The sequence below is a fragment of the Microplitis mediator genome, chromosome 7 (assembly GCF_029852145.1).
Source record: "Microplitis mediator isolate UGA2020A chromosome 7, iyMicMedi2.1, whole genome shotgun sequence".
Classification (NCBI taxonomy): domain Eukaryota; kingdom Metazoa; phylum Arthropoda; class Insecta; order Hymenoptera; family Braconidae; genus Microplitis; species Microplitis mediator.
The window spans coordinates 1,955,052-1,982,520 of NC_079975.1; the positions used below are offsets into that span (position 1 = coordinate 1,955,052).

Here is a 27,469-nt window from a genome sequence, read left to right on the forward strand (position 1 = left end):
TATTTTCGAAATTTGTAATCCTTAAAACGCTCAATTCATCAGTTCTAAAAAAAGTTTTTTTAAAATATCTTCATAAATACACGTTTTATTAAAAAAATTAACACGACCTTTTTTGTCAAGAATCGAATTTCCTACAAAATTGTTCTTATGACTTTTTCCTTTAATCTGCATATTTCATGAGATATTTAAAAAAAACCGCGATTGCATCGAAAAATGAACTACTGGACTGAAATAGGGTCTAATTTCAATGGATTTCTCTATCTTCTAAAACCCATTTCACCCTGACGTTCAGACTAAAAACTATACTAGGTTGAAACAGAGTTTAAGTTAAAACAAATTTCGACTCGGGTTTTTTAGGTTTTAAAATAAAAAGGGAATTTTTAATTGATTAATAAAAAGAAGGAGCGTCTTTGGACAGGGCATTTAATTATTAACTTTACCGTATAATTAAGGATAAGAAGTCGCCTTTGATAGTGACTTTAAAGCTTAACGCTCTGTTCTTTATGAATTATTATTATTATTATCCTTTTTTTTTGGAGTTACTTTTAGGGATAAAGCGTTAGAAGAACTAACGAGGGATCGCGGCGGCTTTCCAGTCGGTATATACGTTTTTTAGTGCAGTTACTACGGTTTCTCTATGACTGTCAAGAGTTTTAAGAGTTTTAAGTCGAGAGCAAACTCATCTTCTTTACTATTTTTCGGTTAGTCTATTGCTATTATTACTTTTACGGGAATCGGCTTGAATCTTCAATACTATTACAACACTACAACGACAAAATATATAGATATAGTTTGTATGTATATGTCGAAGGTTCACTTGTTCGTGATAGAAACGGCAGAAGCTAGTTTCATAGAGTCGTACTCTTTTGTGTTCGTTTTCTATTTCTTTGGTCATTCGATTCGAGACCCTACAGTCTACTCCCGTACAAAAGAAAACTGTGAAAAGAAAATAGAAATAAAAAAGATTCAGTTCCAAGTCTCTGTGATTTCATTTTATGAAAGTGAAGTAAAATTTTTTTTTTTACTACTTGTGTTTTCCAGTACTAAAGTGATGATTACAATCCATATATATATATATATATATAAAGGTCGTTTTCTACTATTTTTAGATTTATTAATTTCACCTCAAAATATTTAAATTCTTTTTAAAATGGAGGGCCTCTAAATTTCTCCATGACCCGGAAAAAAATATAAAAGTAAATTTGAATTCTAGTTCAAATTTTTTTCTTTTTTAAATTGAAACTTGTAAGCGACCCATAAAAATTACCTCATCCCAAAAGTGTGGGAATAATTGTCACCCTAGCACATATATTTTTAAAGTGTCAAGATTTTATTACTGTATATTAGTCTCTTATAAACAACTGGACGTCTTAAATCATTAACTCAAGATATATTTTTGCCGGGTGGGGTTAATCATACAATTAACCTTAATTATTAAACTTACTTAACTGTCCTGTTTATACGTTAACTCTCAAGGCGCTCAAGTCTAATTCACTTCTTCAATAGTACAACAGTTCTTGATATTACATTGTACTATAAATCTATATATATATAATGACACCGGCAGTGTTGAAAATTTCAATACCAAATCTCTCACACTACATCGCGGGCTCAAAATTATGTATATATATATATGTCTTCATAAGTTATTACAGAACAAAAAATAATAAATAAACGTCTCAGTCATTTTTTATTATCATCTTATTTGTACATATATATACTATAATAAATAATATATATATATATTATATATACGTCAATAATATTGTAACATCGAGCATTTGCACATAAGATGTGCAAATATTATTTAGCTAAAGTATTATTATTAATTATAATTTAAATTAATTTAATTTAATACATATTTATAATATAACATATATTAATATATTAATAAATTTATTACACATAGCTGTGTTTAAGGTGGATTCAAACCTGTGAGATCCAGAGTCCAGTACCTTTTCCAAAAAGGCCTTTGACCGCTTGTTATTTATTTTTTTAAAATAATTATTGTAAGATTAATTATCTTACGGACTAGTTGACTTTATATGTACGCATAAGTTAAAATTTTATCTAATTTTCAATACCGCGGATTCAATGGCGTTCGGGGTTTGATATAAAAGAGCTAACGGTAAACAAAATGTATAAAATGAGGGTGGTTTTGAATGCATTGGCAGGAGAGACGGCTGATCCTCGACCTTTTGCGCAGGTTGATCTGGTACTTGAAATGTGTAGCGTACGTCTTTTCAACAGGTTGTGAATGCCTGTGATGCTGCTCTTCTCGAGAATGTGCTGACGACCCATTAAAATAGAGTATAACTGGTAGTCAATGTTTTCCGAACAAAATGTCAAGAGTACATGCTGCGCAACGGCTTTCATCACGAGGACTGACCCCTCGAATTGAGTGTAAGTTTTTCCGATCAGTGATCCTGTTGATAAAAAATTTTTTGTTAATTATTTAACTACAATTTATTACTATTATTATTATTTACTAGTCTATATATTACTTTGAATTTTACTACTTTATATATTAGTTGTAATAAGTGAGTTTTAGATTTAAATTTTAAGTGATTCAGTACGATAGTTTTAAAGTTATTTGCATTTAAAGTCTATTTGAAATGCTTGAATGAAGGACTTATATAACTTTATATTAAAGTTTTAGTTTTTTATTAAATTATAAATTTCATACTAATTTTTAAAATCATATTTTTTTTATTTTATTCACGAGTTTTCAAACAAATTACTAATGATAATAAGGAAACTGCTGCGCTGATATTAAATTTTTTATCCTAAATTTTGAAATATTTTCCCGGGTCAAAAATAAAACTTGATTTAGATTTGGTTTACCAAGTCGAAATTTGGAGCCGTTTTTCACAAGACAAACTCGAATTTTTTTACGGAGGTATGAAATATATTAAGTTTTCGCCTTGGTTTAGACTTAACTGGCTTACTTAGTTACGATTTAAGACGAAAAAGTTGAAATCAAGTCGAAATTGACTTGGTTTAGACTTATTCGACTTAAATTCTAAGTCGAAAAAGTCAGAACTAAGGTGAAATAATTTTTATATATTAAGACGAAAGTAAGGCGAATAAATGACTTTTTTTCAACTTGGTTTAGCGAGTCAAAAGTACTGTGAATGACTATCGTGCTCAAAGTAAAGACGAATAACCCGTATAAAAAAGTTGCGGAATTCCGCAGGTGATCCGCTGATTATCATGTGGAAGTCATATTTTGACACAAATATGAATTCCGGATGAATTCCTAATGAATACACAAAGATAGTATAGAAATATAGTTCAAGTGATAGATTGTATGAAAAATTCTATTGCAAAAAATTTTTTTTTTTCTTGCGGGGAAATTGGGAGTTTTTTTTAGCGGAGTGATCTCGGAGTGAAGTGGATTTTATTTCACTCCCAATTCACTCCTGTCCGGAGTTTTAACATTTCAATGAATTTATATTAAACTGTTAAACACTTCGCGAATTTTTTTTAGTGTATTGACCTAAAAGAGCTTTAATTAATAAATTTTTCAAATTCATTTTAGTTTAGAAAAAAATAATTGTTTCTGTAGAAAATTATTTTACAGGTGGTTCATTATGCCCCAGATATTGCAAATCAGCTTAAAATATCAGAGATAACATAATTTGACCGAAAATGAAAGAAAAAAAAAATTTACTAAATTTTTGAAGGGGGCCTTCATGTCCCAGGTTCCCCGATTACTTCGTTACTGCTAATTTAAAAAAAAAATATCTCTCATTTTACGTGTCAACTTATAATATAATCATTACAATCTATTCCTAACTTTCTTTCCATATTATCATTTGATACTCATCCGGAAATCATCTGAAATTCATATTTGTGTCAAAATATGACTTCCACATGATATTCAGCTGATCACCTGCGAATTACCGGTGGAATCCCGCAACTTTTTTACACGGGAAGTTGAAACTAAGATGAAAAAAGTTCAAAAAGTTTAAAAACATTAAATTTAAGTCGAAAAAGTCGAGAACTTATCAAAAAATCGTTGGCAAATCGATAACTTCAAAAGAAAATAAGGCGAAGCGAGCCTGAATCAAGTTTTATTTTTGACCCGGGTTTTCAACTCAAATTTTGAAAATTTCAAAAACAAGTGCAGCAAATTGTGACAACAAATAGTTGTTTCAATTATTATCCGATTGAGTATAATTAGTTTAGCTGGTCAAGTGACCGCATGTACTCGTTCAAAAGATATACATATATATGTAAATATACATCACTAAGATCCTATAGAGTATGTATGTAATAAATGTTTATATCGTACTATGATAGGCATACATGCACGTATCTAGAATATATATATACATATATATATATTGAAAGCGGTTCGTTAAACCGCACTCGGGCGCGAACGTTCCCGTTGGGTAGTCGTCGACCAGCATCAGAGTGAACGTCTGTCGGAGGCTTTCTGACGATTCACCATAAACTATAATCCCCAAACCGCCAATTTGCTCATGACGGCTAGTCGAAACTGAATATCCGAGTTTATATGCACCTAACAATCCACGATTTAATTCATTAATACTATTACCTTAATCGGCTATTAATAAATTCCCCTACTGTGCCAGCGATCCCGATATATTATATATATAATATTAGTAGTCTTTGATCATAATTTTAAATTATTAATTTACCGTAAAATAACTCTCGCACTCGTTACACAGGAAAAAAACCAGCATATTGATACGCGGGAATTAATTTTTTTCGAGTGCGCTGTTAGATTCATACGTTCATTAGCGTCACAATTATCTAGTGGAAATTCTGCAGCTTAATGAAAAATCATATAAGAGAGTGAGAAACGAGTTTCCGGTGTTGACGACAGGATAAAAAATATCTCGTTATAATGAATTTACTGACGTTTGCAGTTTTTTCATGCAATCTTTTTTTTTTCTTCATATATATGCATACATATATATAAATTTTTTTTTTGAAATGAGATTAACGAGAATGCTGCTCAGGTACTTTGTCAAATGAAACTGACATTGTTTTGATTAAATTAATATGAGATTATTTGTACTAAAGTTCTGTTGTCAAAGCGACTTATAAATTGTTTTTACTTTTTATTATTTAAAAATAGTAATTAAAAATAAGTCATGACATGTGAGTTGATAATTACAATCCCATTGTCTTCATATTTATTTTTTTATATTGTCTTTCAATGCTGACATTTCCTAATTATTTTTAGAAAATTTCCGATCCTAAATAATTTTATTTTAAAAATGCGTCTTAAATTTTTTTCAAATTATTTCCAATAACGAGAACATACTTTTAAGCTTTTATTAGATTTTTTTACGTCATTAAAAATGTATTATAAGAATCTATTGATCACGAGCTTTGATATAATTCCGGTATAATTTTTTTTTAGTTCAAAATAAATTCCATTATAAATTATAAATTATTTTCCATCAATATTATGATTATCAGCTTTGAAAAATTTACATTCTGTCAAATTAATATTAAAAAGTACTTAGCATGAAAAGTCATTATGGAAATAACCAATCAATATTTTCCCCCGATAATAAGACGGAAAAAAATACTAATTTTTAAAATTAAATTTATTACGGGGCCATTTTTTTATTTTATCGATACTTGGCCAGCAAATTTAAAGTAGAATTGAAAAATAATCAAATTATTTTGGCTAATGTTTAAAAATAATCATTTTTCCTAATAATTGCAGACACGGGATTCTCATATAATAGTTGATCTAAAATTCCTGTGGTCAGTTTAAAAATATTCAATATTTTAGAATAGACAATCAATACGCTCTAGGCGGTATAGCGGCGGAAAATAATAAAAAATTGGCCATAAATTTCCGAGTTGGGAAATGTTTACGAAGATAATATTTGTTTTAATTTAAAATTTTTTATCACCAAAACACCCTCATAAAATTGAATTTTATTTTCTTATTTAAAACTTTTCTTTGTGTAACTTTATCTTCTAAGAATCATGAAAGATACATACGAAAGGCGGGAAAAACGGGACCGCTTCTTTTTAGTAGATTTCATAGAAATCTATCTTTTGCATTTATCCTCATGGTAGAATTTTCAAAGAATCTTACCATAATCTATCATAATTCATCGAGTAGGATCCAAAAATACCATTGGTTCAAAAGTTTATGTGTATACATATATAACGCGCCATGTTGCGACGATAGCGGCCAAAATTTTTAACGGATCTTAAAGAAACTTGGTACACTTATTCTATGAACGATTAGCTTGGTTAAGTTCGAAGATGAGCAAAATTGGTCAACTAGTTTAGAAATGGTGGACATTTGAAATTAAAAAAAAAACGAAAAATCCTACTTTTTTGGTTTTTTTCGTAAATAACTTTTTAATGGGTATATCTATCTTTATTATGTAAAAAGAACTTCACAGAAAAAACAGATATCTTGAGTCAAGAAAATATTTTTGAAGACAAACATTTTCGGGAACCAAGTCAAGATTTTCTTGAGCCAAGAGAATTCGTCTTGGTTGGAGAAGATTTCTACTTTATCAAAAAAATTTAGGTCTCCAAAAAAATTTTCTTGAATCAAGAATATTTGCCTTCAGTCGAGAATTTTTTTTTGTGTGTTGATAGCCGACAGAAAAAGCTATATTTTCCTTTTTTTATTTTTTGTTTTACGATAATTGTTTGACTTTTAATAAGGGTTCAAAGTCACATAATTGACTTATGTGTAATGGTGATAATGCTATTGTTAATATCTTTGAAAATTGTTGATGGGTGATTATTAAATTATATATACTTATTAAAAGTGAAACAATTATCGTAAGAAATCTACTTCCATTTCGGATGCCGAATGGCCTTTTTATGATTTCCATTTTCATTTGAAAACCAAATTTTCCCATAGAAAAAATTTTTTTTCCTCAGGCGAATCTGTCCCGCTCGAAAAAAAGAACAAATAATTTATATAAAATTTAAGTAGCGAAGAAGACACCGTAGGCATTTTTTCGGGCCAAAAATACATTTAGCCCACGAAAAATTTCTAAAAATAAATCTTTGGATACTCAAAATTGTACAAAAATTACGATAAAAGTAATCGATGATCATAAAAAAAAAATTTTGGAACAAAAAAAATTTCTACCAAATTTTTGAGGTGATCCGTTTTGCCCGCGCTTCTTCTACATGTATATAGAAGAGAAAAATAGTTGAAAATAAATGTAATAAAATAATTCAATCTCAATATTCAAGTGATTCAAGTCAATGTTACGTGCGAGCACAAGTTTTCTCGTATCTCAAGTTTTTAAGAAATAAAGTATTTTAGTTGTTAGATACTTTAATGCAAGTTCTTCTGCCGTTCCATCGCCTTTTATATAATATATGTAGTCTATAGTATACCTAAGTATTTCTTTTGATATCTATTTCAACTGAGCATGCAGCATATTTGTGAACGAGTTTTATGAGATAAGAAATTTTTTACTTTCGCTGAATAGTAAAGTAAAAATCTTATATAGAGTTTTTAAAACTCGTGTATATTTTTTTTATCATTTAATGATATCGTACAATTTCCTTAAGTGTCTGATTGTTTTTTATTTTTCATTTTATTATTAAACCATCTGACGTCTATAAATGAATTTAGCTCGTAAAATTAATAATGACTTGCGCCGTACACCATTTAAAGTGTTTTTAGTGATAAAGTTTTCTTAGGATTAAAATTGTTAAGAATTTAATTGAAATTTAAGGAGTTATTTAAACTCTATATAATTGCAATTAAAGTAATTCCATAATTCTGGTGTAATAAAACATAAAAAATACCATTTTGTTTAGCAGCTGAATTCCAAACTCCGCTTATTTTTGAATTCGGGAGGCTGAAGGTGTACTCGAGTTGACCTTTTTCCTCACTCCACAGCAGCCTGATAAGACCTCGCTCGTCGAATCGAAGCCTGATTATCGGACATCTATCGATCACGAGCTTCGAGCCAATTTCCTGCTCTGGTATCGGCTTGTGTTCCAAAATTTCTACTACGTACCACTTGCCCATTATCTGTAAATCAATAATCATGATTCAAATTTTCATTAGCGCTCTGATGATCGGCTGATAACACATGTAAATAATATATACGAATATATCCTGCAGTTACAACCGATAATTACCAATGCACTATTACTTTATTAATATCATACGCAAATATTTATCTTTAATAACTTTTTCATTTATTTTTATTTATCACGCAACAGATAAATTATTATCATTGGCATTTAATTATCATTATATTATACGTGTTCATTTGTTGTATAATTTAATATTAATTAAGAATTTATAATATTAATGGGACATTTACAAATTATTTAAAATAATCAAATCCCGTTCAAACTCAATAGTGTAATTATTAATATAAAGTGAATAATTTACTATATATTTCTATATATATATATATATATATATATGTACTGGTTGGTATGCGCGTGTAGTATATTCAATTAATTTGACATATATATGTGTATATATATGTATATATTTCGTTAGAGATGTAGCCTACAACATTTTGGAATTATGTAGAGAATAGCAATAATTATTCTGGGTTGACATCCGTCGGGCCGATACTCGACTACTTCGTTACCTCAATTGGTGAGCCTGTCAAGCAGCCCGAAAATTATATTCCCTGATATAACTTGGCATTTCGGGCTGTTCAAAAAAATTATCAAATTAATTTAACAATTATAAAGCTTTCATTATATTCACGTTCAAAGGATATCATAAATCCTTTCAACTGTTTTACTCATAATCATTTGATTAAATTATTAATATGCGTATATATATATATACATATATATACAGATGAACTGTCATCACTAGGGCCAGGATTTTTGCGTTAATTTAAAAATAATTAATAATTAGTAATGTGAAATTTTTTATATTACGGTAAAAATATTGGTCTTATTGAAAAATTTTTCAAACAAAAGTTGTAGGAAATTTAATTTTCTAAAAAAAATGTCTCTTATAATTTTTTCTTAGGACTAATAAGAAAGCCGTAATTTCAAAATTAAGATTTTTATTATTAACCAAATTTTGAATCATTCATTATGAATCTTAATTTTGAAATTACGGTGAAAATATTTATCGTATAAGAAAATCACAAAGGACATTTTTTTATTGAAATTAAATTTCCTAAAACTTTTGTTCGAAAACTTTTTTACTAAAACCGATATTTTTCCCGTAATATCAAAAATTTGAACTACTCATTTCAAAAATAAGGCAAAAATCTTGTCCCTAGTCATCACATTTAAAATTTGTCAATCTTACCCCAAAATATCTCAATGATCAAAATAAAATCGTCTAATTCAATGTGATCGTGTGGAGGCTTCTCAAAATTTGAATTTTGGAAATTGTAAAAATTTATATTTTTTGCCTATCAATAATTAATTTTATATATTAGTATATTTGTCCGATACCTCCGAGGCCTTCAAGTATTCATCCCCTTAATTTTGTCCGGGATCGCCGTCTAAGAAATTTTCTACAAATCTCATAGAAAATCTAGACTCAAAGCTTGATGTTGAGAAAAAAAATTTTTTTTCTGTCACTTCTATGCTAGAGTTCTTCCCAAAGACTTGTATGATATCCCCGAAGACTACAAACATCAATCAAGGCTTTATTTCTGGAGAATTTTCTATTTAATTCCACTTTCTTTCAACTATCCGATTACTCATAATGATTTTTTGTTGTTTAATTAGTGCTAGAGTTAAAAAAAAAATCAAGTTCTACCGACGTACAATATTAAAGAAATGAAATGTAATAGCTGCTGATGATTGAGATTTATCTATCTCATTCTTGCTTTACCTGTGTAAAGAACCAATTTTATTACCCAGAAAAAAAACTAATTTTATTTTTTTAATCCCGTCCAATCGGCTTAATTGCCTCGACGGAGCAATCGAAAGTCTCCGCGCCTCTCATCTCTGCAGAGTAGAGTTGCCATTTAAGAAACTTATCGGGAACTGGTGTTCGCTTTTATAAACTTTTTGGTAATACACTCGCGGAGAAAAGTTGCAGCTTAATATAAAAAAATAAATAAGCATTTGGAAGGGGTGCGTATGAAAAACTTGAGCAGCCCAGCGGAAAATGAAAATAAAAATAGTCTGGTGACTAAATAGTCGTTAATCGATTCGTAGGTGGCGGCGGGTGTGCCGCTGAAAGCACCAGTAGCAGCAACAGCGAGAAAAAAAAAGTTGTGCATTCCAATGAGCAAACGCCTCGCTCAAATAAATTTTCGTTTATTAAGCAGCCGTCCCCAGTCGTATATGTACTGGGCACTCGTATAACGTGAGTTATTTTCTCGGCCGTACTCTACTGTCTCGTGCATTCCGAATGCCGCCAACAGTACCACCAAAAAACTTGTCCGAGTGCTTTAAAATCATATAATAAACTCCTATTTATCATTTTAATTTAACTACTCCACTTATTATCAGGTCACTTTTAATTAAAAATTATTAATTATTTCATATTTAACTCTACCATCCCTAGGGTATTAAAGTTCGAATATATACTAAATTACCCCGTGATATTTTTTTTTCGTACTCACTTTTTGATAAATCATACAAGTCTTTGGGAAGAACGTAAGCACATAGAAGTGTAGGAAAAAATTTTTTTCTCAGCAACGAGCCCTCCCGAGTAAAAAAATTGAGGTTTTTGAGGATCAATTAAGAAGTTTAAGATTGACAACAGTACAGAAAGTTATCCTAGTTTAGTCCTCAAAGTATTAGTTACGACCAATTTTACCACTTTGAGGACTAAACTTGAATAACATGATCTGGATTAGAGCCTCAAAATACTCAAAACGTTCGGGAATAATTTTATCCACATTTAAGGTAGTAGTCTGGTAACTCGCGCCGTTTTTCATGCTTCTTTTTAGGGGCCTTTTTTTTTTAGAAGGAACAAATGAAAAGTTTTGCATTTTTAATATGTTTTTATTTACATCTTAAGGTAACAAAAAAAAATTTTTTTGGGAAATTAAATAATTTATTATTATTATTATTGTCGCTTGAAGTTGACGCCTCAAAAAAAAAGCGCGTGGATGGCCCGGGTGATATTGACTCTTGTGGACATCCGAAATTAAAAATTCTTGATGAGTCTTAATCTATAGACATATCATTCTCGTCGGAACTAGGATTATTAAATTTTATCGAAAAATAACAAAATGGCGAACTTTGAAAAAAAAAGTCATTTTTTTTTCGCATAAAAAGGGTTGTAAAATGAAAAGTTAGGGATGAAAAAAATTAATCCTAGTTCCGACGAGAATGACATGTCTATAGATTAAGACTAATCAAGAATTTTTAATTTCGGATGTCCACAAGAGTCAATATCACCCGGGCCATCCAAGCGCTTTTTTTTTGAGGCGTCAACTTCAAACGACAATAATAATAATAATGAATTATTTAATTTCCTCAAAAAAATTTTTTTTTGTTACCTTAAGATGTAAATAAAAACATATTAAAAATGCAAAACTTTTCATTTGTTCCTTCTAAAAAAAAAGGCCCCTAAAAAGAAGCATGAAAAACGGCGCGAGTTACCAGACTACTACCTTAAACCTCGATCTCATTCAACGTATTCTCTTCCCTCCCTTTTCTATCTAAAATTTTTCAAACCCCGAAGTATAACTTTTCATTCAAGGATTTTGAGACCTTAGTTATAATTCAAATTTAGACCTCATAGTTCTCATTGAGGATTTTGAGTACTAAAGTAGAGTTACTAGGCGGCAAATAAAACATCAAAGGAATTGAGGCGTTTGAGGACTAAACTAGAATTTGATTTTGGACTCTGGAACTTAGTCCCTTTATTTAGTGTATGTTTAGTATGATTTTGTGTCCATAATAAACCAATAAATCTGGTAAATTTGTAATTTATTGTAAGGCGGGGATGTGTAAATTCGATTAAATCCATTAGCGAGGTTGCTAAGATGGCTTCAAAGCGAGGAGGAATTTGTAAGCTTACCGGGAAATTGGTATAACTTTTTGGTTAGGAATCGAGGAAAGGAATCGAGGCTTTTGAGGACTAAACTAGAATTTGTTTTTTGACTCAGCTGTCTGGATTTTCGATCGATTTTCTATAGAATTTCTTAGACGATGATCCCGGCCAAAATTAATGCGTCCGTTGAATGTTTCGAGGCCTCGGGTCATCAGAATAGCGAAATTCGTTCAGGATCCAGTTAATCCGCCACTCAAATCTCTTGTCAAAAGCGAGCTGAAACTTAAACCCCGCAAACTAAATAAAAAACTTTGGTTTCTCATTTAGGTGTCATTACTATAAGCCGCCCATATATTGAGCCCACACATGTATATTTACACCACGCATCCGGCCCTCCAGCATCCTCCGGTGTACTTATTTCGACAACAATATTAGATAAACGTTAAATGGCACAGAATTAATACCCCACAATGCCTTGGTGCGACGTATAAATACAAATGACACGATCAACTCGGCAACCGGGAATAGCATTGCTGTGCTTAGCTTACACGGTTAATTCAAACAATGCGGGTTGTTCTCCCATATATCACGCGGATCTCTATTATACGGGATATTATAGCGCCTCGGGCTAGTGGCGCGATTGAAATTTAATTTGTGATTTGTTTAAACGCGTGTTCGGGCTCGAGCTCGAGTTCGAGATCCAGCAATTTTCATACTCCCCCATCCCATCACGCTCTTCCGGTACACTGTCATGAGAGCTAATAAAGTAAAGCTACATACTAGCAACTACAACAGTTACCTGTTCTATGAAATGTATAACGCACTTACTAGCACGTGAAACTAAAAAATCGGCAAAGCTCCATGTTCACTCTCAATTCCATGCACTGGGTTGTAATGTTTTACATTATTTTACATTTAACACCGAATTTCCTACGTGTTTGCTGCTATTAGATGGGCTCTTTATTTTTTTTTTTAAGTAACGAAACTAAAGCGTACATGCTAACCCAATTTGCCATTGAATTGAGTGTAATTTTAAAAGTTTAACTCAGAGGTAAATTTTAAATCCGCGTTTTACTAAAACCAATTGTGTTTAATTGCTCTATATAAATATATATAGATATAAAAGTATACTTGGGATTGAAATAATAAAATTAAATGAAAAATTAATTGACGTTGATATAAATATATAAATACATATATTTCCTTCGGTATTTAAATAAATGACAGCAGAAATTTAATATCAATTCTTTTTTTATTTTTGCTGACCACTTGTACATTTAATTAAAAATGATATCAAGTAACGTATTGTTTAATCGAATAAACATTTTATTCGATGAATGTTTTATTTAATTATTTTTTATTTTCGTTTCTCTGCTGATTGACGGCAGATTTTCCCTGTACTTTTTTTCACGATTGTTTTTAAATTTAAAAAAAATTCATTATATCTGTACGCTCAATTCAAAAAAGTAAATTAAACAATTTCGGTGTATGCTCGATTTGCATGACTATTTTATATTTATATTTATATTTATATGAATAATATGAATGCATTGAATAGATAAATTTTTTTTAACGCCAACGGAATTTTTTTTGAACGCATGTTTTTGCTTCTAAAGAGTATTAATACTTAATCGATAGTTACCGAGTACGAGAATTAATCGAGAATATATTGTGAGAAATAAGGGAAAAAAATATTCAATAAGCTTCGTCGGAGGTAATAATTTAACGATTTTCGCGGTAAAAGTGTCTCAGCACACACGGTTTTGCCGATAACGAACACAAAAAAGTATCAATGAATGGGTCAGTAAATTTCGGCAGTCACACGCGCGGCAAGACTTTCTAAGGAAAGTAAATAAAAAAAAAAACGTAAAAAAATGAGCTTACACGATAGATAGGGTGGAGCCGGGTGTAGGGTGAAGTATACGTCCAGTCGGGTTCGAAGTATCGATTTAAATACATATAGGAACCCGAAACTGTAGTCTCTAAGGTGGCAGATATATACGACCGCGGGTTTACTTCATTCCCTCGGCTCGGTTTATTTATTGAAAGCGCTCTTAATATATTATTTCTTTCGATAGAAAAACGATTTCCACTGACGATTATCCGGAAATTGTTGATAAGACATCTTTAGGACCACTTATTTTATATTTTTTACTCGGAATCAATTATTTAATTGACAGACTCGAAAAAAGTCACTGAAAATCGAACGTTCCGTTGATTTCCGGTCCGAAAAAGTTGAAACTTTTGGAAAATATATATAAGAAATCGTGGGATACCTCGGAAATCGCTGACGAAGTGTAAAAATTTTTCCGTGACAAATTTTCATTAATTTCAAGCTGACACTAAGTACCGGGGTAGAACGGAGCTGCCGAAAATAAATTTTTTAATTAACATAATTACAGATTTGTTCTAAATGAATATACGGTGATTAAAATCAATATAAATGAATTATTCCCTTGGGCACCCTCTCGTGCTCCGATACCCTATACATTATTTTATTTTAACGTGATTCAGTTGAGTTGTGCTTAAGTGCACAGATGCGTCATAGTGAGATATTAATTTGAATTAGAACCAAAAATTAATTCTTGTCTAAGAGCATATATTTTACGAAAGAAGATAGCAAAGGGAGAAAATTATACTTAAAGTTTAAGCTGCTTTAATTTACATTTCTGGCTCTCTACTACCTATATATATATGTAATATATATATATTACATGTCCATGGATATATAGAGTGACGAGATACCAAAAGTGGTCGGAAATAATATTATATCAGTTTGAAACTACATATATATCCACACACATAAATATATATATATATATAGTATATGTAAATTGTGGTAAATGTCCAGTATATTTGTTGTTGTTATTATTATTATGGTTGGGAAATTTGCTGGAGACCAAAGGTGAATTTCAACTACATCAACTTGTACGTGTATACATTATATATGAATATATATATGAGATATTTATGGACATTTGGAGGTATAGCTATCTCATATCATCATATCAGACATGTGTGCTGCTTGTCCTTATTATTATAACACAACAAATATAGGAGAGTATCAGACTGTGTGTGTAAGCTGTGTCAGTAGCTACTAGTCTGTGATCACACGTGTGCAACATGACACAACACAGCCACACACTGCAGAAGTGGGGAAAATAATATTAAAACGGCTGAATTCGCGCTTTGCAACCACTTTTGTTGCAGATTGCGCACTTTGTTATATATATATATATGTATTTTTAATGCATATAAATACGGCGAACTGACGATAAATAAAATTTGTGCTGTTGGTTGGTTGCTTTGTTCAATTAGTTGGATTATAAAATTTAATTTGTAAATGGAATTGATGATTTGAAAGCTGACTGATAAATTGCTAAGCGATTATCGGCTAATTTTGGCGCTCACTTCACTTAGATATTGAATTTCTATCCGTTATTCGTCTTCTTGTCTTTCATCCCTGTGTTTCAAAGTGAATTGCTGTAGGGTGTGCGGGTCAAAGTTGCTCGCCGGTTCGAATAATGCAAATGCTTTTAATATTAGTCACGCGGGTGTGAAATATTGTGCGGACGTGTTACTTTTTAATTTATATATCAATTACTATTATTGTTGTTGTTTGTTTCGCTTAAGGAGGCTAATGAAAAAGTGTAATTACATCTAATATAAATATATATAGAGATGTATAGCAATTGCGCTCTCATATCTTGAGTTTTTTTATTTTCCCAGCTGCGAAATTGCCTTAAAATGAAAGGGTAATTAAAAAATTACTATTCATATTTATTTTTGAGTTCACGTTTTCAATATCGAAGTCTTGGTTATTATTAATAAATTTATTTGAAAGTAAGCAGCGACAATTCTTTGTCGGATCAAAAGTTTTCAAGTGTATTCTATATATAAAATATATATAGCGCGTAATGCAAAATTACTTACGCCAACAGATGCCACTCCAAAGTTGCTTATCCTAGTTGTTACAAGCCGTGGACGTGACAAGATGAATGAAAGTGTCGGGAAATAACGTAAATAAAAGTAGTAAAAATAAAAATAATATATATAATGACGGTCTTTTCATTATTATTTGTTTAAGAAATAAAGAGGACAAGCCTCATTGTCCGTAAACGGTAGCATCAGTTAGGCAGGAGTTAAACCCCCGGCAGCAGAACTTTAAACTTTCTGAAGGAACAGCTCTCTGATGCTGCTTAGCTCATGGGATTCTATACCTTTGAGAGAACTATCAAAGTTCGTTTTAATGCAAAATATAATAATAATATTGTGGTTGTTGAAGATAATGCAGGTTCTTGTGTGCATTTAACCGTGAGCGCTAAATTTCTCACTTCGGTGATGGGGTTTTTGGAGATGGCTATTAATCATTATAGTTTTTGTTTGCTCACTTCAGAAAATTGATCTTTGGTATTTTGCAATTAAATATATACATTGGGTGGATCTTGACGTTTTGAGGTTCTAGGGAGCTACTGACTAATTTCAAGATGATGTCCGAGTGGATGAAGTGTGTACGTACCCGGGTCAAAAAACAAATTTTGATTTACGTCTCAAAGTTCTCAATGAAGTTTTTGAGGATCAATTTAGAATTTTGAGATTGACATCAGTACAGAAAGTTATCCTAGTTTAGTCCTCAAAGTATTAGTTCAGACCAATTTTACTACTTTGAAGACTAAACTGGAGTAACATAATCTGGATTAGAGCCTCAAAATACTCAAAACGTACAGGAATAAATTTTTCCACATTTGAACCCTAAAAGTTTCATTCGATGTATTCTCTCCCCTCCCTTTTTCTATTTAAAATTTTTAAAAGTCTGAAGTATTATAACTTTTCATTCGTTGAAGATTTTGAGGCCTTAGTTAGAATTCAAAATTTAGACCTCATAGTTATTATTCAGGATTTTGGGTACTAACGTAGAATTTGTGTTTTGACTCGGGTACTTTCCTCGGAGATACGGAGTTCAAAAAAATAATTTTTATTCTACTTCCTCTGGATTTCCTCCGCGAGAATGCGTCAAAACAAGCAATAAGTTTTCATATTGTTGACAGTTATTCATAAAACAAACGTAGTTATGGGCCATTTTCGATGACAGCAGTCACACACTCGCACGAAAAAATATATCCGGCTTATATCTGTAGTATTGTCGTATGTATGCTATTTCACCGGCATATATTCCTGGATATATATTTTTTCATTGATTAATGTCAAAAAATTTTCAGTGTTAGAGACTAAAAAACTGCGTCGAATGCCATTTCAAACTTCAAAATCTGTCTATTTGTTCAAATCAAACATTGAAAGCGTGTATCACGACCATTGCTAACAGGAAATCCAAAAATTAATTTTCTCAAAAATGTGGCTTTCTACTGATAACGACATGTTTTTTTTAATACATATTAGGCTTCCAAAAATAAATGTACAGCTTTAGAATTCCGCCCAAAAAAAAAATTCTATTCAACTGTAAAGTGATTAAAAGAAAATCTCATGAAAATAAATTGCGCGGTGTTTTTTTTTGGGTTTATATATATGTATATATATATGAGTTGACTATTATTTAACATGTTGATTGCAGCGCATCGGTTGGGATAGTTTTTGTTATTTAAACTTTGCGTTTTATTTCAGATTGATTAAATAATTTAAATTGCAAATAGCAATCCAAGATTTCGCATTACGATACATTTGAATTTAAATGAAATAAAAACAAAAAAAATTGATTGGATAAAATCTACGGGAATGAATAAAATAAAATTGGTGAGCAGGTAACAGGATAAAACGTATCTACGATATACTCAGATCATAAATTCCGGGGAATCTACTCGGATAGCAGAGGATATCTGTTGCGCTTGCCATGCCAACTGATTCAATGGTCCGTCTCATCGAGTGGTTCTACTTGAAAAGTTAACGAACCAGTTGGACCGATTCCAAAACTCCTTTGGGAAACGAAACACACAACACTGGAGTAATATATAGATCTATCCGTATAGATACCGTAGCTGAAAACTACAAAGTAGCTATAATATATATGTAAATTAGGGAATCGATGATAGTTTGTTCACGAGCTGGAGGTTTTACGAATTCTAAATTTAACGGTAGCGCTTGAAAGCCTTTTATGCCAGTAGTTTTGGTGATTATGGGTTTTTTGCATTGTCGTCAGCTTCTTAAGCTGCCGGTTATGTCTGCATACGAATAAGACAAAGCCGGGATTAGTCCCGTATATTTTGTGTAGCGGTTGCATGCCGTCGTCAGACGCATGCTAGAAGCCATAGCTTTAACTAACTTACGACTTTGCTCGTTCTACTCGATCTAGCACATGGTGGTCTATGGTGTCGCGCCATTAGTGTAGAAGCCATTCACCAAAAAGTTATACCAATTTCCCGGTAAGCTTACAAATTCCTCCTCGCTTTGAAGCCATCTTAGCAACCTCGCTAATGGATTTAATCGAATTTACACATCCCCGCCTTACAATAAATTACAAATTTACCAGATTTATTGGTTTATTATGGACACAAAATCATAGTAAACATACACTAAATAAAGGGACTAAGCTCCAGAGTCCAAAATCAAATTCTAGTTTAGTCCTCAAAAGCCTCAATTCCTTTGATGTTTTATTTGCCGCCTAGTAACTCTACTTTAGTACTCAAAATCCTCAATGAGAACTATGAGGTCTAAATTTTGAATTATAACTAAGGTCTCAAAATCCTTGAATGAAAAGTTATACTTCGGGCTTTGAAAAATTTTAGATAGAAAAGGGAGGGAAGAGAATACGTCGAATGAGACCGAGGTTCAAATGCGGAAAAAATTATTCCTGTATGTTTTGAGTATTTTGAGGCTCTAATCCAGATTATGTTAATCCAGTTTAGTCCTCAAAGGGGTAAAATTGGTCGTAACTACTACTTTGAGGACTAAACTAGGATAACTTTCTATACTGTTGTCACTCTCCAAATTCTAAATTGATCCTCAAAAACCTCATTGAGAATTTTGAGACTTAAATCCGAATTTGTTTTTTGACTCGGGCATACTAAACGGTTACATAACTAAATAACTAATTCAAAATATCTGACGACAAAAGATCTAATGACAAAATATTAGGGTCAAATCTTTCGTCCTGACGCTGTTTGTATTCCTATACTTACGATAGTATCAATACTATCAGAAACAATTTCACCAGTAACTTCATTCGATGATTTGATCAGATATTTTTGGATTAGATTTAATTTCTCAGATATTTCGACGTTAGATATTTAGGGTCAAATATTTAATCGTGACACCATACTAAATAAAGGGACTAAGTCTACGTTATCCCGGTGTTAAATTTAACACGATGTGAATTTTCTCTACAGTGTAATTTTTTTTATGGAAGAGAAATAATTATTTTTTCATCCCAGTGATAGTGCAATGACATTATAATTTAAAAAATTTTTTTCAGAATATTCTATGACAGTGAAGATGCCTGAGGCTTACAAACGCACGTTCGGAGAATGGATGGCTCTTGGTGTGCTGCTCATACTCTGAATAAGTGCGAACTTTTAAGTGGTACCCGGTATAGCTCAGCAGCAGTAGCAGCAGGGTGAGATGCAAATTTTCAATGAGTCCTAGTAACAGCAGCACATTGTGTGGGTGGATGAGCCAAGGAATGGCATTTCGCTGGCCTACTTCCGTCTTGCGCAAACTCTCTTCTATTTTCTCTACTTCCATCAGACTAGTCGTTGCATTCCTCTCTACTGAGTTTTCGTTCTGTGTAGGATATAATCCGCGATATAGATATAAATCAGTATTTATGAATTCTAGTGGCACGGTGCCGCGCTTCAGACCCTCGAAAAGTGGCTCAATCACCTGATTCCGCTTATGCAACCGAGGTGCAGTGCACTTGCTTACCACTTTTTCTGTAAAATCGCGTACGTACACGAATATTGCGGTGGGAAAAAATGAACCGAGTGATTCTGGAGAATATATATGGGATATAAGTCATATATTTTCATTTTTATTTGTAAACAAGCTGAAAAGGCTGGAAAATCAGCCGGCAACCGAGTAAGAAAAATATTATTTCTGCACTATAAATTTTTTTTATTGATCTATAGCGGAAAAAAATTTGAAATACTCGTAAATACGTGAATGCAGGTGTGTAGTATACATGGGAGTATGAGTACTGTCAACAATGCTTGACACTCTCTTTATTGTTTTCATTTTTCCATCTTTCGATGCATCAACATCAATGTATTTACCCCGATCCACTATAGCTGTGACTATTTTTTCCAATATGACATATTCCGAGCGAAGAAGTAGAGTACAGAGGATCAGCGGGCGAGGTGGGCTTTTAGGTTCGATTGTTTGTTTGTTTGTTTATATATCCATTGAAATGGAAAATAAAAAATAAAACAATCTTTTTGAAAAAGAGTACGATTTGTTGTCATGAGTGTGTTATGAACTGAACATGAATTGCCCAATCAATGTCATGCCCCGGGAATTTCGCTGAGCCTCTTGAAAATCGATTCCGTAATGTGTTTATCGGCTGTGTATGTTTTGCGAAACGGGTTACTATGCACCAATAAGGCCGCGGAATCGCGAGATCTAATTTATGATAGCACGCGCGATTATTTGATTCTTATCAGCAATCATAAATGCGGCTCGCAGTGAAATTTTATTTTTTCCGTCAAACGCGCGGTGATAAACCGACAGAAGTTTCAAATTTTTTTTTTATGCAGGCCTAGAAAATACCAAAATAATAAATATTTTTTTTCCTGAATCGGCTGAATTTTTTAGTTTTGCATGCATGTAAAAAAAATAAAACGAATTTTTCATTTTCACGAAAAAAAAAAATCTTTTCTGAGCGGCTTAAGCTGCGAATAATTACAACAGTAAGAAATTATGGTTTGAAGGCATTTTCATGAAAAAACTTTCCATAAATATTTGAAAAATTATCATTTATTTTAAAATCAAAGAATAACTTTTATAAAGTTGATAATTAAGAATCTTCTTCTCTGCCTTTTACTTCCTATTCTCCTTTCGATAACTTGGGCATATTAAATCTATTGATTATATATAGGGCACACAGCCCGCAGCGCCAGCATCAACAAGTGTAAGTTTATTGGGTAAATTTAATTTTACTTTTCAAGAAAATAAAATACTATAAAGTTTCCCAATATACATATATATATATACAGAGATTTTTTCAAAGCATTGATTATTATATTATAGATTCAGCAGTCGGAAAAAGCCTCCAGATTATAAGACAAAAAATTTGCTGATTGAAAGAGGATTGAATGATATCTTAAATTGATTTTCCATTCACTTTTTTCGTTTACAGAAGAACTAATACTTGAAGCATTTTCCCTTGGGTCAGGTGACAAAAAATTATAAAAGGAGCTTACTACGCCATTATACGTTTTCGTATTGAATCTTCGCGGTCGAAGAGAAAAATTATTGAGTGAAAAATAAAAAAAATAAAAAGGAATGAATCAGAAACATTGGAAATATGAAAACGGTGATTACGACTTAGTATGTCATCAGTTCCGTTCAAAGTCGTTGGATTAATCGACCAGTTCACTGAGTGCTCGTTTCCTACTTTATAATACATCACATCCGCCGCAATTTAAAAGTATTTTCTAAAGTTATTTTCACTGAAATTTACTGGATCGAGCTTCAAAGTCGGTATACATAATATATAACTTAATCTGCGCTGTGATAAATTTTTATCAAACATAAACTGGAAGTTAATTAACTGGGTCTCGATTTAAAAAGCCCGCCTGGATCTCGCCCCCAGAATTCTCGGTCTCTCCCCGTCCTTACTACCCCCGGTTTTAACTGTCAAAGAATCCGACGGTTTGACGACACTATCTATGTAAATTCTATTGAGAAAAATCACTAGGGGGTTTGACATTTTGTTACACTATAATTTAAATCTCAATGTAGATGCAAAACAAAGGAAAAAAAATTAAAGGTAAACGCGCCGTAAAAAAGACACGCAGTGAAACAACCGGACAAAAAATTTTAAAATATATATACGTATCAGGCACAATGTATATTTATACAAGGAAAAACGAGACAATAAAATTTACATCTATATCTCATGTTTCTATTGAGAGGATTTTTATCATGAATAGCTTATGAAAAAAATTAGCAAAAAAAGTTACTGGAAACTGGAGCTTTTTGTTCCACGTATCGTGCATGTACGAGGATTTCCGTGTCTAGAAATATTTTTCACTTATATATATGTATATTATACATATATATATATATGCCTATATATATTTTTTCAGAAAATAAAAAATAGATAAAGATTACCAGTTATTAGAGTCCGAATGTTTCACGGAAGTGATTTATTCCCAATCCATAGAACTGAATTCACTTATTAAACACTTTTCATGTTGTGAATTTCCTACAGCAATTTATAGAAAAATTAATCATGCAAAAAGCGAATTCAATGCTTCATATACAAGAATAAAATTACGTAAAATATCGAGCTCGTATTTTTAACTTCCCGCTAAGAAAATTGTAAATTTTAAAAAATTCGGGAAGTTATTGGTTTCGGTCCGATTTACGAAAATCGAATTTTCATCAGATGTCGACGTTTTGAGGTTCTAAGAAGCTATTCTGACTAATTTCAAGATGATGTCCGAGTGTATGTATGTATGTATGTACGTACGTATGTAAATACCTGTATCTTTCGAACGGATGAACCGATTTTGAACTTTAAGGTGTCATTCGACGCGGCTTGTCAATATCTTGAAGCTGAGAGAAATTGAGCTTGATCGGTAGAGCTCGTTCAGAGATATTCCAAAAATAAAATTTTTTCAAAAATGTTTTTTTTGAATAACTTTTAATGTGCTGGATGGATTGATTCCAAAATCGACTGGGCTCTAGAGCTCTATAAGCCGCGTCGAATGCCACCTCAACCATCAAAATCGGTTCATTCGTTCAAGAGAAACCGTTGTCGAAAGAATTAAAAAAAAAATTTTAATAACAAATAATTTTACGACAGAATTTTTTACACGAATTTTAAAAATGCGCGCGTAATTTTTTTTTTGAAAATCCGGTCCCTACTTTTCTTCAATTGGTCTCGTGAAAAATTTCAATTTTCATTTTCATTTATTTTATTTCAACGAAAAATCAGCTTTTAAAAATTAAGCTCTGAGTTTCGAAATGGACAGAAAAAGGTTATATGAGAAAAAATGCGACAAAGATCAAATAATTTATGGGACACTGCTGATAAAATTCGTCTCAGTGGTCCATTAGTGTTGTAAATCAAGACGAGTAATCAATAATTCCACCAATCTGCCCTTGCAGACTACTTCCATGGCCTCCCTCTATAAAGAATAATTACGGATTCAACCCTCGTAAGGCAGCGTATAAATATCGCTCATTGGTCAGGGCTAAAACGATGCTCCATGATCATGATATCTGAGTCATACTCTATATATATATATATGACCGTGACGTAAACTTTTTATGTAGGTTATCTAGTTGACTTTTTCTTGAATTCTTCATTATTATTTATCAGTTCTACCTACCCCATGACCTTCGCCTTATTGTGCCACGTGCTTTATTACTCGTCCTCGACCTCAGATCAACATGTAACACAATCACACAGTTCGCAATCTTTCTATACACATCAAATATGTGCCCTTGATACAAACTTTATTTACTCAACAACTTTTTTTATTGCACTCTATCAAATCGCAAATACGTAACAGGAAATATCCATACATTAGATTCTCTTATTCAACAATTTTATAGGCCATTTTTATTCGCGCTCACTCGCAGCCTTTCAATTTACGAAACATTCAAAATAAAATTATATTCCACTACAGCCTCTAATTAAATAACAGCCCGAATTTTTAAATTAAAAAAAAATTTTTTGTCTAGTTAACGATATATTTTTAAAATAATTGAAACTTTATACTATTCATATATATTTTTTTTTTCAGGTAATTAAATTTTCTACCAAACGTCATTTACTCTTTTATGCAACCGAAAAATTTCCAGTGAGTGGTTTAATCAGAATTCAAATAAAAAAATTGAGTTTTACATAAAAAACAATATCTCTGACCTACAAATTCAATTCAATGGGTTTTTTTTATAAAATTTGATGCCTCATAAAACACAGTATGATTGACACTGGCGGAAAATTTGTTGTCGCGAAAAAAAATACTAAAATTTCCGTCACTTTGAATTGCAAATATAAAAAATCAGCCAGCAGATAATTTTTTTCAAAAATACAAACCCGCGCTTGGAAAAAAAATTCGCCGACGAAAAACCAACAGATGAACTACAAGTGAGTAAATAAATAAATTTATGTAAAAGAAAGGAAAACACGAAAAATGATAGAGTGTAAGATTAAAGGTGAGCCTACTAATAAATCTTTTGTTTTTCTAGTCATAAATTATATGGCTTAGCCCACGAAATGCAACGAGATGTACAGATATATATGAAACATGTATAGCGAGAAATAAATAAGAACTAAAGGCGATACGTTGGCACTTTTTCATGTCTATTTTTCGCAACAGCTTGCCCATAACTCGCGTGTGTCACGAAAACCGCTTTATATTCAGCGCAAGGATTTTAAATTGAGCTTATGCTAATCACTACGGAATATGTCCGCGCATTGTTCCCAGAAAATCCAGTTCTACCCTTTAAAGTAGAAATATTTTAACTCCCATCCACTAAGTGGGCGAAGAAAAACATAAACAAATGGAGAAGACAAACAATAATAGCTATTTTATTATCTAACATATAAATATATGTATTTATATTTTCTCTTTCTCGTCCTCTCCTTTTTATCCTGCTTCTTCTTTATGTTTACTTTATATTTATCTCAGTTATTTCACCTATACGTTGCCGCGTTTTGTTATGCGGAAAAATTTTAAATTTACGTAATATACAACTGCAAGCCCTCAAGCTCTCAAACGAGTGAGCTTGCGCTTTTTGAATAAATTCAAAATCTTCGTAAATGTGCCTGAGAAAATATTATTTAATTTTTTATTTTAAATATCATTTAATATTTCAGTCGAGTATAAAAATATATTTCGTGGATTTTTACCTCCCTTATTTTTATTTCTACTCTGCAAAAAATTTTGGTGTAAAAATGGACCCGGAGAAATTTAAACGGCTGTGTAGTGTGAAATAACGGTGTAAAATTCTCTCGGTGTAAATTTTTCATCCGTGTAATTTTAACATAGTGTAGTATAGTTTTTTTTACACCATTCCGTGTTACTCGTAATTTTTATTAATGAGAAACAAACGATCATTTAATATTTTTAACTACTTAATTTTATTTAAATATTAATTACACTGTAAAAAATCACCGGGGTAAGTCCAAGCGGTGTAGGTGTTAAAATTATCGGTGTTAAACTTACCCCCGAAAGCGGTGTTCAAATAACGTCGCCACCGGTGTAATCATTTTGTACCGGTGTTAAAATAACGCCGCCACCGGTGTAAATATTTAAGACCGATGTTAAAATAACGCCGCCGCCAGTGGAGATATTCTAGACCGGTGTTAAAATATTTTACTTTGTGAATATTTTTACTTACTTGTTAATAAATGATATTTTTTATTAATTTTCATAAAAAACTGACATTTTTTGTGTTTTATAATCTTTGAAGTTAATACTCCAAGCGGACGCAATTTACCCCGCTTTTACACCGGTTTTATTCCGCTTTTACACCTGTTACCCTGATTTTACACCGGTTTTACTCCGCTTTTACACCGGTTACCCCGCTTTAACACCGGTGTAATTTCATTTTTACACCGGGCGGCGTTAAAACGAGTCCATTTTTAACACCGCTCTTTTTACAGTATTTTGAACATTTCGATATTTTTATGATTAATTTTCTTAACGCAAAATTATAATGAATTATAAATTTCCACGTATGGCGGTGTAAAAATTTTAAATTAACACCGTCTAAATTTAACACCAAATTTGGTGTAATTTTTACACCAAAATTTTTACACCGAGAAATTTACACTACACCGGGTCCTAAAAATTTTTTTACAGTGTATGGGATTTTACTTATTCATTAAATATTAAATTTAAAATCTTCATATTTAATACAACAAAGGATATTTTTTTTTAAAAAAAGGTACAATTTTTCTAATTAAAATTTTTTTTAATTAGTACGTTTAAGTAAAAAAAAAGATTATAAAATAATAAAAGTTGTAATCATTAGCATAATTGGTAATAAAAGTATATGAAGAAAAAAAATTCCATGAAGAAGAATTTAAAAAAAAAGTGTATCATTAAAAAGTAGCGACGGCAAAAAATGCCAGGGAATTGGCCAACCCTTGTGGCTGTTATAGCAGAGTGGTTTTATATTAAGAAGCTTTTGATGTAACAAAAGGGCAGGTTGATGAACCGACAAAACCAACAAAGGAAATAAAGTAGTTGTTGAGTCGATGATGATAACCCATCGCAGCGCCGATTTTATTTAGATTTTAAAAACCATTTTTCGCGGGTGTCGTTTCAATTTCCAATCTTCGTCTTATAGTTTTTATTGCAAAATGACAGAAATGACAGCGGAAGCTTTTATCGGCTCCGCAGTGTATTCAATAATAATAAATCTACACTGACAAGTAAATATTTTACGTTTTTTTATGCGCGAAAAAATATACAAGTTACAAAAAAATTTTTTATACCTTGTCGAGATCAAAGTCTTGCTGGGCCTTTAGGGAAGCGCAATTTGGTGGTGAATTCCACGAGTCTATTGAATTACTCGCCCACGTGGAAGAAATAAAAAATAATATTACCATACACCACTTCATTGTCACTTTTTTTTTTTTTAATTTATTTACTTAAGGAATTTTATAATTTCTTATTTCAAAATTTGAATGCTTATTGATCACAAGCTTTATATATTATTATTATATATATATATAAAATCAATTTAGCAATTCAAATAAATCCCTTCACTTGACAAATGTCACTGAAAGAAAATCCCTGAATTTCCATTCACCTCATCACTCATTCTTCACCCGCAAAATATTTTCCTTTAACGTCACAATAAATTTGAAACGTCACAACTTCATTCCACTGTCTTGAGATTTTTTTTTAAAATTATCCTTTACAATTTATGACTGAAATTTTTATTACCGCTTACGAGGAATGACAATTTATTATTATTTAAAAAAAATTTTTTTTCAAATTTAAATGTCGGATGGGATGAATGGGATGACAAAAAGTAATTTGAATATTTTTTCGCGGAATGTTTATGAGTAATAAAGGATGCGAACGCGGTGAAGTCGGTGAACACTCTGAGCTCTGAGCATTCTCGGAGGCTGGACCTCCCTCGTTCGCCCGCGTCGTCAGTTCGTCGTCGCGCGACGCTCTCGTTGTCGATGTAATCCAAAGTAGTTGTACTGTATGAAGAATCAACAGTACATTCTGCTTTGACATACGACAAAGATGTACTACACAACACATTCACATATATTTATATATATATATATATATATACATATATATCTTAACCAATCTCATCAATTAGATTGTCCCTTCCGGACTTTAACGCGAGCTATTCTTTCTCTTTCTTTCTTTTGCTCTCTTTGTACTT

General features: G+C 31.6%; 1 protein-coding gene and 1 long non-coding RNA gene across 3 annotated transcripts; one reads left to right on the forward strand and one right to left on the reverse strand.

Annotated features, from left to right (window-relative positions):
- Positions 1-1,658: 1,658 nt before the first annotated feature.
- LOC130671638 (uncharacterized) lies at positions 1,659-27,240 on the reverse strand. The gene is made up of 3 exons (XM_057475670.1): positions 26,556-27,240; positions 7,786-8,014; positions 1,659-2,426 (listed from the first exon to the last, which is right to left on the reverse strand). The coding sequence occupies exons 1-3, from the start codon at positions 26,679-26,681 to the stop codon at positions 2,092-2,094; spliced, it is 690 nt and encodes a 229-aa protein (XP_057331653.1). The 5' UTR covers positions 26,682-27,240; the 3' UTR covers positions 1,659-2,091.
- LOC130671639 (uncharacterized) lies at positions 19,313-25,885 on the forward strand. 2 transcript variants are annotated; one of them, XR_008990546.1, is made up of 3 exons: positions 19,313-19,493; positions 23,851-24,197; positions 24,299-25,885. It is a non-coding gene; the product is annotated as an uncharacterized LOC130671639 (long non-coding RNA). The 2 variants fall into 2 exon arrangements; XR_008990545.1 differs by lacking the exon at positions 19,313-19,493 and adding an exon at positions 19,644-19,954.
- Positions 27,241-27,469: the final 229 nt, after the last annotated feature.

Coding starts and splice junctions, on each gene's coding strand:
- LOC130671638 (XM_057475670.1), bottom strand. CDS start 26,681: ATGAAGTGGTGTATGGTAATATTATTTTTTATTTCTTCCACGTGGGCG. Junction 8,015..26,555: donor AAGACTTTGATCTCGACAAG/GTATAAAAAATT, acceptor ATTGATTTACAG/ATAATGGGCAAGTGGTACGT. Junction 2,427..7,785: donor TTCAGCTGCTAAACAAAATG/GTATTTTTTATG, acceptor TTTTATCAACAG/GATCACTGATCGGAAAAACT.